Source organism: Cherax quadricarinatus, chromosome 3, assembly GCF_038502225.1.
Source record: "Cherax quadricarinatus isolate ZL_2023a chromosome 3, ASM3850222v1, whole genome shotgun sequence".
NCBI classification, from domain to species: domain Eukaryota; kingdom Metazoa; phylum Arthropoda; class Malacostraca; order Decapoda; family Parastacidae; genus Cherax; species Cherax quadricarinatus.
The window spans coordinates 33811636-33832698 of record NC_091294.1 but is presented as its reverse complement, the minus strand read 5'-3'; the positions used below and the strand labels follow the sequence as shown (position 1 = coordinate 33832698).

Here is a 21063-nt window from a genome sequence, read left to right as displayed (position 1 = left end):
GGAAGCCAATGGACACCACTACGGCGTGTTTACCACACCTTGTGGAGGTTGTGACAAGATTTATGTCGGTGAAACCTTCAGAGACCTTAGATACCAGAGTCAAAGACACTAACACATGCCGAAGCGACGACACTGAACGCATGTGCTCCACATATAAACACTGAGAATTACCTTATGAACTTCCAAGAAGCAAGACTAACCAACAAAGGAAAGTGACAGTAGTAGCAGATTACGTTTAGAACCCGCAGTTATAGTCACATTAATAAAACCTCACGATCATTCACTATCTTCCAAGTTTTAAAAAAGCTTTTTTTCCCACTACTTGATACTGCGATCAATCACCTAACTTACTAGACTGGCTACTTACATGTGAGTTCATGACCACATTCTTTCACGTCAGGACCTCTTTGCAACCCATGTCTTGTTGTCTGTGTGAACTCATGGACAAAACGTCTTCAGACTACCATAACCCGCACTGTGTTTTATTTTCATTGAAGTTGAACTTAAAGCTGAGATGCATGGATAAAAAACTTCCACACCGGTGACACCTACTTTAAAAGTGCCTCTGCGTCATCGTTTGTCAGTTCTGGGTACCTAACAGCATGTTTCAGTAGTATAAGGCTATACATTACCTCGAGTTCTAGCCTTAGGTGCAACGTCATTCTCGAATTAGGCTCCTTTCTTATCGTTATGTACTCGTTCTTACTGGCCCTAGTTCTCTCTTGTCTCTACCATTTTTATTAGTCTTTATATTATCTAGAAAAAAAAGACGGACAAAAATAGAGAGAAGAGCAGGTTAGGGAAGGTTGGTGATAGCAATAATCTTTATATTACTGATTGCCATGGTGATGTTCTAACAGCGGTGATACTGTTGGTGATGGTATAACTGCTATAGTGGTTGAAAGACGGCTCCCACAAATGCAGATAAACACCTCGATTTAACGGACCTCGATTTATAGGGCTGTCGGAAATATGAGACAAAACCTACTGAGTCAGTTGATAAGTAAACAATGGATAAAGCCCGTTATTTACAGAATTATCTGTTATTATTACGATCACGTCAAGACGATCTCCTCTCTGTCTACCACAACAGCAATTACCGGCCATGCACTTCAGCCTGGTAGTCCATTAAATAGAGAGTTGTTTACAGAGGCACTTGGAGTCGGGTAAGCCGCCTCTTACTAACACAGGTTATGCTGCAGTACAGCTTTATTCAAGCCACGATGATGACTTGTTGATTAATAGAGCTTTGTTGAAGCTTATTTTGCTCTGTTTTCACATTACCTATTGCTGGTATATATATATATATATATATATATATATATATATATATATATATATATATATATATATATATATATATATATATATATATATATATATATATATATTATATATATATATTATATATATATATATATATATATATATATATATATATATATATATATATATATATATATATATATATATATATATTATATATATATATATATATATGTAATATATATGTATATATATACATTTATACATGTATATTATATATATATATATTATATATATTATATATATATACATATATATTATATACATATATATATATATATTATGTATATATATATATATATATATATATTTATAGTAGGAAGTCTGAATTAACGAAGAATAGGTATAACTGAAAACTGCTGCATTAGCAAAACGCTCTAAAGCGATGCAAGCGCTGTAAAGCGGGCCAATCTTTATACATAAGTGTTGCATATGTGTCTAAATATACCTGTTCTGCACGTCTGGCTTGTTCACAACATTGCTGATGCTGCTGGTGATGCCAGTGGTGCTCTGGGTTACAAGAGCCTGAGGCGGTGCTGATGACGCTTGCGGTGCGTCGAAATATTCAATAATAACTATATAATTTCATGGGCTTTTGATACTTTTTTTTTTAAATATGTGAAATATTTAAAAACAGAAAAAATAGGTGAAAAGTGGGTGATTGTGTTGGTGATATTGGTGGTGCTGGAGGTACTGGTGGTGCTAGAAATACTGCTGGTGCTGAAGATATTGGTGGTGCTGGAGAGGGTAGCCACGCCGGTTCTGGTGTTGGGGGGGCTGCTACTTCCTCTGGTGGTACTGTGAGTTCTGCAGGAGATCCTGAGGGATGCTGAAGACTGTGCTCGTCGTGCTGGAGAGTTGTTGGGGGTACCAAAGAGAGGAAGGGAGAGAGAGAGAGAGAGAGAGAGAGCTCTTAGCTTGCCAATAAAGTTAGGAATCCTTAACCTGTAAATAGCTTGTCAATAAAGCTAGGGATCCTTAACCTAACCTTGTCAAACCCTGTGTAAAGAGAGAGAGAGAGAGAGAGAGAGAGAGAGAGAGAGAGAGAGAGAGAGAGAGAGAATGAGAGAGAGAAAAAAAGAAGAAAATTCATGCCAGGGAATGTAAGAATAACCAGGAATCTCTTACCTTAACCTGGCAATACAAGGTCTTCCTGGTTGTAAACAGATTACTGAAAACGAATAAAAACACAAGATTCTGAAATTCTCATTCTCACTCTCTCTCTCTCTCTCTCTCTCTCTCTCTCTCTCTCTCTCTCTCTCTCTCTCTCTCTCTCTCTCTCTCTCTCTCCCTCCATTCCAGGTGTTGCTTCACCACCTTCTTAGCGGTCCGCCGCCTCTGTCTGTTGATACAAGATCCTCATCATTTCTTTCTTCTTCTTCTTTGTATTAGCATACGTGACATTTTTATCTATATTTTTTTCCTCTCTCTCATGGCAATTCTTCTTCTGTTTACCTTACTTTTAACTCGTATTTAAATATTATTATATTTTTGTCCTTCCGGCAGATCTTGTAGCCAGATTAGCGCGAGAGCCTGAAGCATGACGGCTTCCCAGTGTGACCAGATCAGAGGAAAAACCTTGAAATGGACTCACGGCGTTGTGTTCTTGGTATTACTTTATTTGAATAATGCTGAGCAGTGAGCCCATGTGGGGTTATCCAGCGCAAGACGTGGTGGTGGAGGCTCGATCCTCCGTCTGGGTTAGATAACTGCCTTGAGGAACGTCATAGCCAGAGTAGTGCTAGAGTCGAGGCACATGAGTAAGACAAGATGGCGTAACACTGAGATATCTTTATTGTCGAAATGTTTCGCCTGGTTAGCTGGCGTCTTCAGTTGAATACTTACCTGGAGTCTACCTGGAAGGTGTTCGGGGGGGGTCAAAGCCCCCGCGGCCCAGTCCCTGACCAGGTCTCCCGGTGGATCAGAACCTGATCATCTAGGCTGTTATTACTGGCCGCACTTGTGCGAAATTTGCGAATAAACATTCTAAAAATTTAGCACATGCGTCTCAATCTTCAACTCGTCGGTTATCTAAACCATTAATCACAAATAATTATTCCACTGGAATAATTACATGTGATAAATCGTTCATGGGAAATAAATCGTTTCCCATGACGGTGCAAAATATCCCCAGACACTGCAGCCAGGCTAGATAGGCTTCTTGGGTCCCCAAAAGTGATTGATCCAGCTAGCACAATGGAGGAAGTGGAGGGAAGATGGAAGGAAGATGGAGGGGAGGTGGAAGATGTGAGAAATGAGAAGAAGAGTAGTAGTAGGAGGGGGGAAATAACAATGTTGGAAGGGAGAGAGAGAGAGAGAGAGGGGTGGGGAGTAAAATGAGTTGGAGTAGGGAAAAAACTGGGAGGGGGAACACAGGTACACAAACTGCCAACACTAACAGTTTGGTGGCACAGGCAAGCAATGAAAACAAAGACTAGCTTGGTCGCGAGCTGAGGTGAGGGGTGGGAACTGGTGGGGGGGAGGAGTGGGAACGGGTGGGGAAGGGGGAAAGAGGAGGGTGAACGGGAACGGGAAGAGGAAGGGGGGAGAAGAGAGAGGGGAGGAAGGAGCAGCGGGTGAGCAATTACCCACCCCCAGGCAAACACACTACCTTGACAACGAGGGCAGGCTCTTGATCCAAGATGAGTACATTCCCTTTTCCAAGGATCAAACCTGAATAGCACCCATTCCCCAGGCGTTGTATGAGCCCTCCGGGTTCACCGCTTGTAAAAGGAATACGTAAATAACAGATCATTTGAGCAATTACTTCTCAAACATCATCTCGTAACACGCTGGTTAGAAGACATCATCTCGTAACACGCTAGTTAGAAGACATCATCTCGTAACACGCTAGTTAGAAGACATCATCTCGTAACACGCTGGTTAGAAGACATCATCTCACTGTTGTAAGAACAGTCAAATGGGTGACTGTTGAAGGCGCAGCTTGAACAGTTTAATTATGACTGTTTTTGCTGTTATCTGCTTACGCCGCATATATTTCTTTTTTTAGCGTCAGATTTTTTTTGTCGTCTTTGCTGTACATTTGTAGTCGTTTTTGTTTACGTTGTGGTATGCTACAATATATTTCTTTATAAACAGGAAAAACCTAACGTAATTTAACGTAGCGTGACGTACCGTAATGTAACGTTACGTGACGTAATGTGGCGTGACGTAACGTAACGTAACGTGATATAATGTAACTTAACTTAAAAGTGTGTTGCAATCCATATGTTGACACTACTTAAATGCTCGGAGGGTGAGTTAATCACGACATACAAAATACTTCTCCAGGGTACAGGATAAAACAGACATGAACAGAGTATGTATGGAAGCAGATGGAGACGACACAGAGGGAGTCTGCGATGGATATGTGGGTTAACTGGCCGCCAGCAACAACAGTCGGACTGACCAAGGCAAGCACGAAACAAGCCTGTCCCAGGGCCGGGCTGCGGGAGTATGAAAAAAACTCTCGAAACCCATCAGAGGTAAATTATGGAGATGCTGGAATCTCTTCTACAACGCCGACATAAGGAAGGAAATGAGTAGAATGGGGGGATGGCAAGCAGAAGCGAGACCCATTAATGGCCTAAAAGGCAGACACTATAGAGAAGTTCAGCAGCTTGGCCCAGGAGCTAGATCTCAACACCTGAGAGACCACAGACACGTGGACTCAATAGCTGAATCTCAACACCTGAGAGACCACAGACACGTGGACTCAATAGCTGGATCTCAACACCTGAGAGACCACAGAGCCCTGGGCCCAATAGCCGGACCTCGGAACCTGAGAGACCACAGACACATGGGACCTAGAGTTGGATCTTAACATCGGCATACTCAGTTGAGCCAGTGATGTTAGGAAATATTTAATGAACGAATCACAATATGATGAGCGAAACGTATTACAAGTGACCATCAATTTGCAGAAGAAATTTCACAGTTATATACCACAGGTATGTCACAGGTATATCACAGGCATATCACAGGTATAACACATATATCACAGGTATGTCAAAAGTATATCACAGATATATCACAGGGTTGTAGGGAAGCGGTGTACCTGCAGCCTACTAGAAATCGATACATGTTCGGGAAGGGGGTCAACGCCCACTCCCCGAAGCTCGATCCCACACCAGGTGTCCTGGCTGACAACCCCGATAACTCAAGCTGTTAGTGCTAACAGCATGCAGTCCGTTCAGCAGTGCGTCGCAAAGCAGGGAGACAAAGCACAAGCAGCCAGAAACAAGTTATCTACCGGAAGGCCTAGTCAAAGACCGGGCTGAGGGGGCGTTGACCCTTGGAACACCCTTCACGTAGACTCAGGGCAGGTAGCCCCAGGTATACTCCAGGTAGGTAGACTCCAGACGGTTCCCCCCCCCCAAAAAAAAAGAGGAAACAGACAAATTATGAAAAACAAAATACAAAAATACCAACAGGGAATGGATCCAAATTGCGTAAAGAAGGCAGTACGGAGGAACAAAATTGCGGAAATCTCTACACACAGTGAAGGGGAAGGGGGCAAAAGTCGTCCAAATGAAAGCCTGTTGTACAACGTGTGTGTTGTTTTACGTGTGTGTTGTTTTACAACGTGTGTGTTGTTTTACAACGTGTGTGTTGTTGTACAACGTGTGTGTTGTTTCACAACGTGTGTGTTGTTTTACAACGTGTGTGTTGTTTTACAACGTGTGTGTTGTTTCACAACGTGTGTGTTGTTGTACAACGTGTGTGTTGTTTCACAACGTGTGTGTTGTTTCACAACGTGTGTGTTGTTTTACAACGTGTGTGTTGTTTTACAACGTGTGTGTTGTTTCACAACGTGTGTGTTGTTTCACAACATGTGTGTTGTTTCACAACGTGTGTGTTGTTTTACAACGTGTGTGTTGTTTTACAACGTGTGTGTTGTTTCACAACGTGTGTGTTGTTTTACAACGTGTGTGTTGTTTCACAACGTGTGTGTTGTTTCACAACGTGTGTGTTGTTTTACAACGTGTGTGTTGTTTCACAACGTGTGTGTTGTTTTACAACGTGTGTGTTGTTTTACAACGTGTGTGTTGTTTTACAACGTGTGTGTTGTTTTACAACGTGTGTGTTGTTTCACAACGTATGTGTTGTTTCACAACGTGTGTGTTGTTTTACAACGTGTGTGTTGTTTCACAACGTGTGTGTTGTTTTACGTGTGTGTTGTTTTACAACGTGTGTGTTGTTTCACAACGTGTGTGTTGTTTTACAACGTGTGTGTTGTTTCACAACGTGTGTGTTGTTTCACAACGTGTGTGTTGTTTTACAACGTGTGTGTTGTTTCACAACGTGTGTGTTGTTTTACAACGTGTGTGTTGTTTTACAACGTGTGTGTTGTTTTACAACGTGTGTGTTGTTTTACAACGTGTGTGTTGTTTTACAACGTGTGTGTTGTTTCACAACGTGTGTGTTGTTTCACAACGTGTGTGTTGTTTTACAACGTGTGTGTTGTTTTACGTGTGTGTTGTTTTACAACGTGTGTGTTGTTTCACAACGTGTGTGTTGTTTTACAACGTGTGTGTTGTTTTACGTGTGTGTTGTTTTACAACGTGTGTGTTGTTTCACAACGTGTGTGTTGTTTTACAACGTGTGTGTTGTTTTACGTGTGTGTTGTTTTACAACGTGTGTGTTGTTTCACAACGTGTGTGTTGTTTTACAACGTGTGTGTTGTTTTACAACGTGTGTGTTGTTTCACAACGTGTGTGTTGTTTCACAACGTGTGTGTTGTTTTACAACGTGTGTGTTGTTTTACAACGTGTGTGTTGTTTCACAACGTGTGTGTTGTTTTACAACGTGTGTGTTGTTTCACAACGTGTGTGTTGTTTCACAACGTGTGTGTTGTTTTACAACGTGTGTGTTGTTTTACAACGTGTGTGTTGTTTTACAACGTGTGTGTTGTTTCACAACGTGTGTGTTGTTTCACAACGTGTGTGTTGTTTTACAACGTGTGTGTTGTTTTACGTGTGTGTTGTTTTACAACGTGTGTGTTGTTTCACAACGTGTGTGTTGTTTTACAACGTGTGTGTTGTTTTACGTGTGTGTTGTTTTACAACGTGTGTGTTGTTTCACAACGTGTGTGTTGTTTTACAACGTGTGTGTTGTTTTACAACGTGTGTGTTGTTTCACAACGTGTGTGTTGTTTCACAACGTGTGTGTTGTTTTACAACGTGTGTGTTGTTTTACAACGTGTGTGTTGTTTCACAACGTGTGTGTTGTTTTACAACGTGTGTGTTGTTTCACAACGTGTGTGTTGTTTTACAACGTGTGTGTTGTTTTACAACGTGTGTGTTGTTTTACAACGTGTGTGTTGTTTTACAACGTGTGTGTTGTTTCACAACGTGTGTGTTGTTTTACAACGTGTGTGTTGTTTTACAACGTGTGTGTTGTTTTACAACGTGTGTGTTGTTTTACAACGTGTGTGTTGTTTTACAACGTGTGTGTTGTTTTAAAACGTGTGTGTTGTTTTACAACGTGTGTGTTGTTTTACAACGTGTGTGTTGTTTTACAACGTGTGTGTTGTTTTACAACGTGTGTGTTGTTTTACAACGTGTGTGTTGTTTTACAACGTGTGTGTTGTTTCACAACGTGTGTGTTGTTTCACAACGTGTGTGTTGTTTTACAACGTGTGTGTTGTTTTACAACGTGTGTGTTGTTTCACAACGTGTGTGTTGTTTTACAACGTGTGTGTTGTTTCACAACGTGTGTGTTGTTTCACAACGTGTGTGTTGTTTTACAACGTGTGTGTTGTTTTACAACGTGTGTGTTGTTTTACAACGTGTGTGTTGTTTCACAACGTGTGTGTTGTTTCACAACGTGTGTGTTGTTTTACAACGTGTGTGTTGTTTTACGTGTGTGTTGTTTTACAACGTGTGTGTTGTTTCACAACGTGTGTGTTGTTTTACAACGTGTGTGTTGTTTTACGTGTGTGTTGTTTTACAACGTGTGTGTTGTTTCACAACGTGTGTGTTGTTTTACAACGTGTGTGTTGTTTTACGTGTGTGTTGTTTTACAACGTGTGTGTTGTTTCACAACGTGTGTGTTGTTTTACAACGTGTGTGTTGTTTTACAACGTGTGTGTTGTTTCACAACGTGTGTGTTGTTTCACAACGTGTGTGTTGTTTTACAACGTGTGTGTTGTTTTACAACGTGTGTGTTGTTTAACAACGTGTGTGTTGTTTTACGTGGGTGTTGTTTTACAACGTGTGTGTTGTTTTACAACGTGTGTGTTGTTTTACAACGTGTGTGTTGTTTTACAACGTGTGTGTTGTTTTACAACGTGTGTGTTGTTTTACAACGTGTGTGTTGTTTCACAACGTGTGTGTTGTTTTACAACGTGTGTGTTGTTTTACAACGTGTGTGTTGTTTTACAACGTGTGTGTTGTTTTACAACGTGTGTGTTGTTTTACAACGTGTGTGTTGTTTCACAACGTGTGTGTTGTTTTACAACGTGTGTGTTGTTTCACAACGTGTGTGTTGTTTTACAACGTGTGTGTTGTTTTACAACGTGTGTGTTGTTTCACAACGTGTGTGTTGTTTTACAACGTGTGTGTTGTTTCACAACGTGTGTGTTGTTTTACAACGTGTGTGTTGTTTTACGTGTGTGTTGTTTTACAACGTGTGTGTTGTTTTACAACGTGTGTGTTGTTTTACGTGTGTGTTGTTTTACAACGTGTGTGTTGTTTCACAACGTGTGTGTTGTTTTACAACGTGTGTGTTGTTTTACAACGTGTGTGTTGTTTTACAACGTGTGTGTTGTTTCACAACGTGTGTGTTGTTTTACAACGTGTGTGTTGTTTTACGTGTGTGTTGTTTTACAACGTGTGTGTTGTTTCACAACGTGTGTGTTGTTTTACAACGTGTGTGTTGTTTCACAACGTGTGTGTTGTTTTACAACGTGTGTGTTGTTTTACAACGTGTGTGTTGTTTCACAACGTGTGTGTTGTTTTACAACGTGTGTGTTGTTTCACAACGTGTGTGTTGTTTCACAACGTGTGTATTGTGTTTTTTTCACAAGTGTGGAAATGAAACAAAAAAGCTAAGATAAAGGCATTTATTTCCTTAGTACAAAGGAAGGTATAACAGGTGAGTTCGTGGTTTGTTTGGTAAAGATTTGATCCTATATGGGACTAATATAGTCAATATAATCTTTGTCATCATATACATATATGATGATCACTTATAGGTGTATAGTGCCCAGACACAGACATTATATACACTGAGGCAAGCTCTCAGTTATTATGTATGACTGATTATAGCACCTATCATCAATGTTACCCAAGTAATAAGCTTTGACAGCACTTTGAGTTAATAGGGTTGTCAAAGCTTATTCCTTGGGTGACAGTGATAATGGGTTAGGGGCATATTTTTAGTGGATTTGGGTTTGACAAGGACTTGTCAAGTATGGGCCAGTAGGCCTGCTGTTCCTCATTTCTTATATTTAGCCATCCATAATATCCAGAACTCACCTCGTGGAGGTGACTGCTCTTCCAGAGTCTATTCTATGAAAAGCCGTTTCAGAGATGGCAGGTCAGTGTAGGGTAAAAGGGGAGAAAAAATAGATGTACAGAGATTGATGCAGAGGATGACCGGTCATAAGAGTTAGTAGGACGGTAGTTGGCTGGTACCAACAGCCTGATTGACAAGGCCAGCAAGCAGGAGGCTTGGTCTGGGACCGGGCCCCGGGGGGAGCGGTGACTGATGCAGAGATAAAGAGTAAGAAGACGTCGGTGGTACGAAATACGAAGGTCGCACCCAGATGTCCGGCAGTACGTCTGGCAGACTTGTTCTCCCCACCTTGTCAACACTCTCCCTTCATCCCTCCCCATTACCCTTTACTTTCACTCTTCTCTTCCCCCCTTCCCCTGCCCAATATCATTTCCCTTCATTCTTTTCCCCATCCTTTGCTCATTACCCTTTCTCTTCGTCATTGTTTTTTTTCCTCTACCTTATACCATTCCCCATCTTTCCTCTACATGTCCCCTGCTCGGTCACTTTTCCTCCACCCGTTCACTCTTCTTCCTGTCTCTTCCCACTTCCTCATATCCCCTTTCCATCTTTCTGTTCGTTACTTCTTCGTTTCTCCCCTTGCTTTACCATCTTCCTCCCTTTTTCCTTCCCTTTCACTCTTCTTTTTCCGCCTCCTCCCCCCGTCCCCGCCTCGCTCACCCCCAGGGGCTCTTCCAGGGACTTGGTGATGACACTCCCCGCTGTCACCTGTGGGAGAACGACCACACATGCACCGCTTGTGAGGAATATCTTAAGGAATACTTCCCTTTGAGGTATACCTCCCTCCCCCGTTTAATAACCCACTACATGTATATTCCCGATAGGTTTTTAAACAGGAAGGGGGCGTATTCCTCACATATTTTACATTACCTGGAGGTTACCTGGAGGTTATTCCGGGGATCAACGCCCCCGCGGCCCGGTCCATGACCAGGCCTCCCGATGGATCAGGGCCTGATCAACTAGGCTGTTACTGCTGGCCACACGCAGTCCGACGTACGAGCCACAGCCCGGCTGATCCGGCACTGACTTTAGGTATCTGTCCAGCTCTCTCTTGAAGGCAGCCAGGGGTTAGGGTTATGAATTAACAATGTTCCCAAAGCGGGAACGTTGAGTAACTTTAATGAAATGGGATGGATAAGTACATCGAGTGACTTTGGGTGGGTGTGAGTTGAACCAGCGTAGCATGGGCCTGTAGGTATCATTCACGTGGAGGTCACCGCTCCCGCTGCCGGGTTTCAGATCAGGCCTCCTGGTTGCTGGTCCGATCTATCAAGCTGTTAGTGCCCGCCGCCCGTAGTCCAACGTGTGCACCACAACCCGGCTGATCAGGAACTATTCGCTGTGTTTGTTGTTGTTAGTGTTTGGTGATTTCTTTGATGTGGTTGGTGCTGTGGGGGAGGGGTTCTTTGATGTGGTAAGTTGTGGGTGATTGATGTGTAAGGGCTGGGGGATTTCTTTGACGTGGCTAGTGTTGTGGGTGGGATTTCTTTGATGTGGTAAGTACTGGGGGATTTCATTGGCAGAGTTCACACTAGGTGATTGCTTTGAAATATTTGTGACATCGTAATGATGTCTCCCCCGTGTCTGTCTCTATGTGTCTGTGTTGAAATAACGAACTACGCTTGAGATGTCATAGAGGAGTACTGCGTATATGTTGCGTACATGTCCTCATGCGAGATTCCGTGACGCCGAGGATCCCCCCTTTTTTACGTATTTCTTGTAAGGAGTTACGGGTGGGAACTCTGAACATGTGATCAGCGGGACGCCGGGATACGCCGCTCTAACACTTTTTGCTAGAGACTCCCAGTGTTTTATGAGCATTCTGGAGAGGTGTATATGTTGGCTCTTCCCGCCATGCTGTTCAATCTTCTCGCCACGCTGTTCACTCTTTCCGTCACGCTATTCAATCTTCCCGCCACGCTGTTCAATCTTCTCGTCACGCTGTTCACTCTTTCCGTCACGCTATTCAATCTTCCCGCCACGCTGTTCAATCTTCTCGTCACGCTGTTCACTCTTCCCGCCACTCCGTTCTCAACAATTACACAACACAGTAGAACATGAGTGTAGAGCATCGCTGCTGTGCTCGCTAAACCTACACGACTGCGGCCGCTCTGGTAAACATGGAAATCACCGTGCTTATGTACACACTTGGTCCAGGACTCAGACACGCGGGGTCACTGTGTAAGAGAACACTACATGCGTGCGTAAGGAATATCTGGATGTGTTGGTGGATAGCTCTTCATCCTTCTGAAAACCTGTCCCTCTGACATACCTGTGATCGGTTTCGAGGGGTTTTCCTGCCTTTGACTAGGCTTCCATGTCAGTTTCCTGCTTGACTAGATTGTTGTTATTGGCGGCCCGCTATTTCACGTAGCCATCATATGCTGATTGATCTGGCATCTGGCGGAGGTAATGTCCACCGTCCTCTTGAAGGCTTCTTTCTATACTTGTTCCGGCTGGCTGCAATGCTTTTCACTGGGTCTTATTCACACTTCCTCCCATATCTCTCACTCCAATAAATTGTTATGTGTGCTTTGGTACCATACCCTCAAAAATCTTCCATGTATATATTATTATCATGTATCTCTTTGATCAGCCAGGCTTTGATGCATACGTTGGGTTTGGTGAGGCTAGCACCAACAGCCTAGTGAATCAAGCCATCCACCGGGAGGGCTGGTCTGGGACCGGGCTACAAGGGCGGTGATCTGAACAATCTCCAGGTAGACTCAAGGGCGGCACAAGAATTTTATTTTGTGGGAAGGACCAGGAGACTTGTTCTGAAGCAGTTTCTTCATTACTACCAATTTTTATTGATTTTAGGCTTTGGGGAGGCTAAGGGAATTTTTGGGAGTTAAAGCCCCCGAGTCTTCTCTGGGCGCCACCATTGGCTGGACTCCAAATAGAGTTCATTTCAAGTGCTAAATTTTAGGGGTTGCCAGTAGGCTAAATGCAGTAAACGATCTCTGTTCCTTTTCCAGCAGTAAACGATCTCTGTTCCTTTTCCAGCAGTAAACGATATCTGTTCCTTTTCCAGCTGTAAACGATATCTGTTCCTTTTCCAGCAGTAAACGATATCTGTTCCTTTTCCAGCTGTAAACGATATCTGTTCCTTTTCCAGCAGTAAACGATATCTGTTCCTTTTCCAGCAGTAAACGATATCTGTTCCTTTTCCAGCAGTAAACGATCTCTGTTTCTTTTCCAGCTGTAAACGATATCTGTTCCTTTTCCAGCAGTAAACGATATCTGTTCCTTTTCCAGCAGTAAACGATATCTGTTCCTTTTCCAGTAGTAAACGATCTCTGTTCCTTTTCCGGCTTTGACATTTCTCCTGCGTTGAAGGGACCAGTGAATAATATTCTTGATGTGAGAACATAAGTGATTTGAATAGTGCCATTACTGTCGATATTCCACTTGTTTAAGAAGGTCTGATTACACACACACACACACACACACACACACACACACACACACACACACACACACATACACACACACACACACACACACACACACACACTGATATTTTTCTGGCCTTTGTTCCATCCCATCCTCACTATGTTGTCCAAATGACAGATCATCTGTCATACAGCTAATTAAACGTAAAGTCTTTCATCTGTTTCTGAAGTTTTACGATACATTTTGCCTGCGCTCTGTGTGCTTTCCACTCCCCTGAGGCCGGGGCGCGGGGGCGATGCTCCTGAAACCCTGAGGCAGAGGCGCAAGGGCAATGCTCCTGGAACCATCACCAATTCCACACCACAATACCAGCGGAATTCTATTACAAAGCTAATATAATTCCTCACCGTTTGGCACTCTTAATTCCCTCCTTCACTGCCCCTCTCCTATTCCCTCCTTCACTGCCCCTCTCCTATTCCCTCCTTCACTGCCCCTCTCCTATTCCCTCCTTCACTGCCCCTCTCCTATTCCCTCCTTCACTGCCCCTCTCCTGTTCCCTCCTTCACTGCCCCTCTCCTATTCCCTCCTTCACTGCCCCTCTCCTATTCCCTCCTTCACTGCCCCTCTCCTATTCCCTCCTTCACTGCCCCTCTCCCTCTCCCTCACAAATATACTCCCTAACACAGATTCAAGAGTAGATATGAACGAGTCCTGGAGGCCAGCAATCAGTGGAACTGGTCGATACGGGTTAACTAAGAGGTGGATGGGGGGTTCCAGGAGCTATGCCTCAACTCTGTGCAAACGCAATTAGATGAGCTCAACTAGATGAGGTGAGTGAACTCCTCTCTAACCTCTCGTCTCCCTGAAACTCACTCCCCAACCGGTGCACCCCCTTCTTTCTCTCCCCTACCCACCCACCCAACCCTCCCTCCCCCACCACCCCTCCCTCCCCCACCACCCCATCACCACACCTGTAATACAAACCTGATTTATATTCTTCGCACTGCCCCGTCTAGCGTAAAAAACGGTGGGAAAAAAATGATCTAAATTGGTGCTCCGCTTGCATTTATTTGACAAAAAAAATAGTTTCTGCAATAAATGTTTTTTATTCTTTTTTTTTCTGGTTGAGGTCGCGGTGTTGCACTGAGCGTACGGTTCGTGTCCGGTTTAAGATTACGAACACTTGCTATTTATGTTCACTGTTTTTGATACCGTTCAGAACAGTTGTTTTTCTGTGGTTGTTCTGTAAATACACACACGCGCGCGCGCGCGCGCGCACGAATATATATATATATATATATATATATATATATATATATATATATATATATATATATATATATATATATATGTATATGTATATATATGTATATATATGTATATATATGTATATATGTATATATATATATATGTATATATATATATATATGTATATATATATATATATATATATATATATATATGTATATATATATATATATATATGTATATATATATATATGTATATTTATATATATATTAGAAATGTTATGTAAGATATTGTAACACTTGTTAGATTTATTTGTTTATCTTAGATATATTTGAAATCTGATACTTCTGTTTTAAGTAGATCAGCGAGTCTGCTTGGTAATGATTCTGAACTGTTAAACACTGATGAAGGAGTTTGATACTCCGAACGTTAGGATGACATTTACCATGACTTTGGTATTCCTGTTCCTTATTCTTCTTAGATTCCTACGAGAAATATATATATATATATATATATATATATATATATATATATATATATATATATATATATATATATATATATATATATAATCATAATAAATAGCTAGTCAGATAGTGATAAATAAATAGATACGTGGTAATACATGAAGTGACTGTGTGTCTTCTCCCCAGGAGCATGGAGGAGGAAGTGGATGTGGGCGGTCCACGTGAAGACTTCCTCAGCGAGGACGACCACTCCCCTACCGACGCCTCCGAGGACTCCGTCGAGGTACGCGTCAAACCTATCCGCGCCCCCACCCACCCGCCCACGCCGCCCACACACCACAAGTTCCGCAAGCATTACACCGCCCGCGCCTCCCCTGGGATTGCCAGCCCCGTGGAGCCGCTGGTGGGGTCGGCGCCGCTGTCGCCGGAGACGCGGGCCGCAAACCGGAGCCGCCGGAAGCCAGCGGAGCCTCGAAGACTCTGCCATGAGCCGATCAATAAGCGTCCACATAGTCCGGATCCTCCCAGGACAACAAAGACTCTGAGAGGGGAGAACCAGACCGATGTGGGGGACAAGAGTGCTCCTTCGACCCCCTCTCCAGGGGCGCCGCCCCTTTTGGCCCACCATCCTCTCTTAGGACCCATAGGAAGACCACCCTCCATGGGTGGTTTTCCGCCCCTCCTGCTGCCACCAGCCTGGCCGCCCGTAGCAGCGCAGTGGGGATACCCTCGTGTGGTGGCGCCCCTGGGGTGGGCAGGTCTGACCCCTGGTCTCAGCCCACACCCGTACCCCATGTTGATGCCCCATCATTACCCTCTCCACCGCCCCTCGCTACACCAGCATATCCAACCAGCCTCGCCCCCGCCCACGTCCCCCGCACCCGCTTGTTCGCCCACGGAGGAGCGGCCAACGAGGGACGACCTGCCGCTGCCGCTGGTGACGCGGGTGGTGCCGCCGCCGGAGGTGACAGCCATCAGTGGTGGAAGCAGCCACCAACACCACCACCACCCGAGCCGCAGCAGCACCGAAGTCAGCGTTGTCCGCAAGGCGGGCAAGACCTCGTCCAAGTTCCTTAGCGTCGAATCTCTGATCGCGTCGAGCAGCCCGTCCCGTGAAACTCACCACGATTTGGAAGACGACGTGCCGCCCAGCGTGCAAGGTGACCCGGGTCCCACCGACGACGAAGATACCATTCACTCCCTGTTGCAGCCCAACAAACACAAACAACGAAACTACAAGAACATGACTCGGGAGCGCCGCATCGAAGCCAACGCCAGAGAAAGAAATCGCGTCCACACCATCAGCGCCGCTTTCGAGAAGCTCCGGACTTCGGTTCCCGCCTACAGTCACAACCAGAAGCTCTCGAAGTTGTCTGTGTTAAGAATAGCGTGCTCGTATATCCTCTCGCTGTCACGGCTGGCTGGCTACGACTACAGCGAGGGGGGCACCGAGCCTTCCTTCAGTGAGTGTGTTGATCTCACCACCAGAACGATACAGGTGGAGGGAAAAGCTAAGAAGAAGAGAGACGAGTGAGGAGAACGGGCCAGGACTCGCTTACCTGTGATGCTCAGCTTCCGTTACAGTGATCTTCCTCCAAGTACAGTGAACCTTGAAATCTAGTGTTCCTACTTCCCCCACCCACCCATACCACATCGTAGAGTCCTAAACTGTTCAGTGTATCCCCAGTGAGCGCCCCGGTTGAGCGCCCCGAGTGCTTCCACATCACAAACACCTGTGACAGTGTTCAACGTCTTAGTCCCACCGTGTGCCGACTCGCATATTTATTTAAGTGCTACTATAAACTAAGAAAAGACCTGGTCTGTGACATAGTCTAGGTAGGATTCCAAAAGACAATTGATATTTTTAACTTTTTATTCTAGTCGAAGAGGGAAAGGCGAAGCCTTCCACGCCGCCCCTGCCACACTGAACGTGTGTTGCTGCTGCAGCTCCTTATGCCATCGTCTTGTGTTGTTGCCGCGGCTCTTCACGCCACCGTCTTGTGCTGCTGTTGAGAAAAACTACCCAGAAACACAACAAAACCGTCCACTGGCTGTCCGCGTCCTCAGAACTTCATGTCCTTGTACGTTCCAGGTTGACGGACAGCACTCGTGGCTGTCATCCATCCCTGTCACTGTTCATTACCTGTCATCGTCATCCGTGTGTCACCGCTACGTGACTGCTTCCTCAACATTCACCAGTGTCCGCTTCTCAGCTATTACGATGCCGTCTACGAGATACACAAAAAAATCTTTTGCAATACAAAATTTCTCTCCTACTTCATTATTTTCGTAATCGTATTTTGTCTCAGCTCTGATATGACTCATTTTTGACACTATTTTATTTGCCCTGAGGACCAGTACCTCCTCTATCCCCACATTTGTTAACCTAAATACCTATGACTGAATCCTATTTCTTCATCATAAGCATTAGTCGTGTTTAGGAGTTTCTTCTTAACATTAAACAATAACTAATTATATCTTGATCAGTGTTTAGCATCAATACGGCTGTGCTCACATGTAATAAGGTGCTGTTTATAGTACACATTGATGTGAATTGCTTCAGTATAACCAGAGCGAGCCAAGCCTTGTAGGGCCATTGATATAAATGCTTGTTCTAGGTTATATAGACGCATAAATAATTTAGATTTTGGTCTATTGAAATGAGCGAAACGACAACTCTTGTCATGTTTCCATTATATATATATATATATATATATATATATATATATATATATATATATATATATATATATATATATATATATATATATATATATATATATAACATAAGTAACTTATGCTTTTTACTTTGTCTTCCAAATTATATGAAAAAAAAGTTGTACAGTTTTGAAAAGTATCTTTTGAATTATTAGAATGATTATTTGAGATATTTTATTTATTTTAATGATTATATTTCGTTTGCTATCATCAGTGTTTTTATAGTTTATATTTAGTTCAGAATATTTCCTCGTTACCCGAAACGACAAGAATATAAGATACGCTTGTTTTACCGGATTCCAAACAGAGGACCTCCTAATGTCCCGCTCTGGTTGTACATGTGTTTTGTTACTGTGTTTAATATTATTTTTTTGCACTTCTCCTTACGTTGCAGTGGTGTCAAGCTCCGCAAATTTAGAATAAGAGACACAGCACTGTGGTTGTAACTATTCACAAGTAAACCAACAGCTCGAGGTTAAACTAGGCGGTGTTTCGATTCGTCCTGGGTCCATTACCAAGTCGCCAGCTACTACTGGTTGACGATCCAGGGCAGAAACGTCGGCTAGTTTCATCGCGAATGTCTGGCACTCTTAGGAATTTAATAATTATACACTCACATCTCTTAAAGGCTCCTCTTCATACAGCAATTTTTTTCATAAATGTGATGGAAAAAGCGCAACAAAAAAAATAAATAGTACACTCTGGGTGTACTTTACACTTACGAGAAATTGCCTCATGTACGAGAGCTTCAAAAGAGAGCTGACTATCAACATGCTTTTGTTTCGTTACGTATTTCATTATTTTGTTAATAGATTTATTTAAACATTTCTAATTATTAAAAAAAAATATAAGTTCTATTGACTTGGTACCACTGCAAATATTGGGCGTTTTCTGCTGCCTACGCAAAGTTCAAATTTCCTCTAATAGATGGCAGCAGCGACAACCAATCCAGGGGAGGAGATGCAAATTATTTCCTCTCTTTGATTCGAGGATTCAAACTCCTCACTACGAAATCTGAGGATTTTTATTATCACCTTTAATGTATATATTGTGAAACTGAAGAGAGAGAGAGACTAAGGGAAAATGTTAAACATTGTTAGAAACGAGAAAATATTGAACACGTACCGCCAGTGAGTTTGCTTTTAGTCTGGATTGTGATTGATCTTTAATGTTATTTGATTATCTTCCTCGTTATAGGTTTATGGTAAGAAAGTGAATCTTGAACCGATCTCTCCACTGCGTCTGTGAAAGCTGAAGACAATCAGTAAAATGAACTATTGATATATTTTTTAATTTATTTAAGATTAGTCGACTAAAATAATGCATTGTGTATTCCATAGACCTGATCTGGCCATATTTGGTAATCATATGTGTGTGTGTGTGTGTGTGTGTGTGTGTGTGTGTGTGTGTGTGTGTGTGTGTGTGTGTGTGTGTACTCACCTATTTGTGGTTGCAGGGGTCGAGACATAGCTCCTGGCCCCGCCTCTTCATTGGTCGCTACTAGGTCCTCTCTCTCCCTGCTCCATGAGCTTTATCATACCTCGTCTTAAAATTATGTATGGTTCCTGCCTCCACTACATCGCTTGCGTGTGTGTGTGTGCTTGTGCGTATGTATAACATGAATGTGTATATGCAACTCACATATGTGTGTCTGTATGCATGTGTGACTTCCTGCATCAATTGGCTGCATTATTATCGTTTCTGTCACTTGTAATTAATTCATCATTCTTACCTTAAACTTATGTATGACATTTGCCAGTATTGATGTAATAGGCGTCCGCTCACCCTCTTCACTCTAAAGTACGTTTTGTATTTAACTGTCGTTTAAGCTCTCTTAGATCCTCTTTCTCCTTCTCCTCTTCCTCCTCCTCAGACTCATCTTCTCACACATTCAGCAGATGTGAGAACACTAGCACGTGCGGGGTGAAGTGTCTCAAACTAGGATCACGGCACCGACCTCGGCTCACTAACACCCACCAACACAACACAACACACACACACACACACACACACACACACACACACACACACACACACACACACACACACACACACACACACACACACACACACACACACACACACATACACACATACACACACGTACACACATACATACACACATACACATACACACATACACATACACACACATACACACATACACACACATACACACACACACACACACACACACACACACACACACACACACACACACACACACACACACACACACACACACACACACACACACACACACACACACACGTGAAGCAGTATCGCTAAATAGTGCTCCCAGGATTTAGCGTTCTAGTGGCTGTCCTAAGATATTATTAGCGGTCATCGTACGTGAGTGAATCAGTGAATATACTACCTACAAGAGTGTAATAACTTTCAAGAGTGCGAATAATGTGATAAGATCAAGAATTTTACAATTTAAATTTGAATGATTGGTGAGTGAGGGAGGGTAGCAGTCAGCTGGTCAGGCTGCTGGCTGCAGTGTTGACACAAAATATCCAAACAGTTAATTGGGTTAACGGTGTGATCTGAAATATTAACAAATACATATGTTAGTTGGTTATAACAGCAGTGTAGTGATAAGGTCATAAACGAGTGATTAAGTAAATACTGAAAGTAAGAAAAAATTAGTCAATCCCCAGCTGTTGGTGTTGTGAATGTAGTTAATATCATCAGATTTGTTATGACCATAATACTGTACTAAAGAAAAAAAGAGTGAATACCAAGTCTTAAAAGAAAAAGAAAATAAAAACTTGAATACATGATAAAGTTCCTGAAGGAGTTAAAAAAGTGAAGGAGTTGATAGCAGCCGACCAGCAGGAACCTCCATTGTTGTGCAGACGACATCACTTGCCTATTTGTGGTTAATTTTGGTTAGTGTCTAAAGTCTCAGTGTCTCGCCCTGCTGGTTGTATGCTATACCATCACTCTCTCCCTAACTTCCAGTGCCAGGAGATAGATAGTGGTAACCCTGATAATGTTTAGTAAATTATCTAAATATCTTCAGAAGAGCTGTGTAGCCTAGTGCCCCCTCACCCCCCCTGACAGCGTCAAGCTAGTAAACAAGTACGTACATACAAACACACGTGTTCACCAGTAATTATTATAATAAACATTAGTATATATTAATAAGGAATTGAGTGAAAAATAATCCTATAATCTTCAAAAAAGTAACGTAGCCTAGTGTGCAAAGATCCTGGCCGGGAGAGTACCGGTGAACCAACAATAACTATAATAGTGTTAACGTGACCCCCCCCCTCTTTTTCAAAGAACGACAAGCTAGTAAACACACACCCACCCACACACCCACACACCCACCCACCCACCCACCCACCCACACACCTACCCACACACCCACCCACACAC

The 21063-nt window shown here is 43.0% G+C and overlaps 1 protein-coding gene across 1 annotated transcript in view; it reads left to right on the top strand.

Moving 5' to 3' along the window:
* net overlaps positions 1–17603 on the top strand; it is a 77547-nt gene extending 59944 nt beyond the window's left edge. Inside the window, exon 2 of the mRNA XM_053801421.2 lies at positions 15145–17603. Within this exon, the coding sequence (XP_053657396.1) occupies positions 15145–16492 (1348 nt within the window). The 3' untranslated portion in view covers positions 16493–17603. The remainder of the gene's footprint in view (positions 1–15144) is intronic.
* The last annotated feature ends 3460 nt before the right edge of the window (positions 17604–21063 follow it).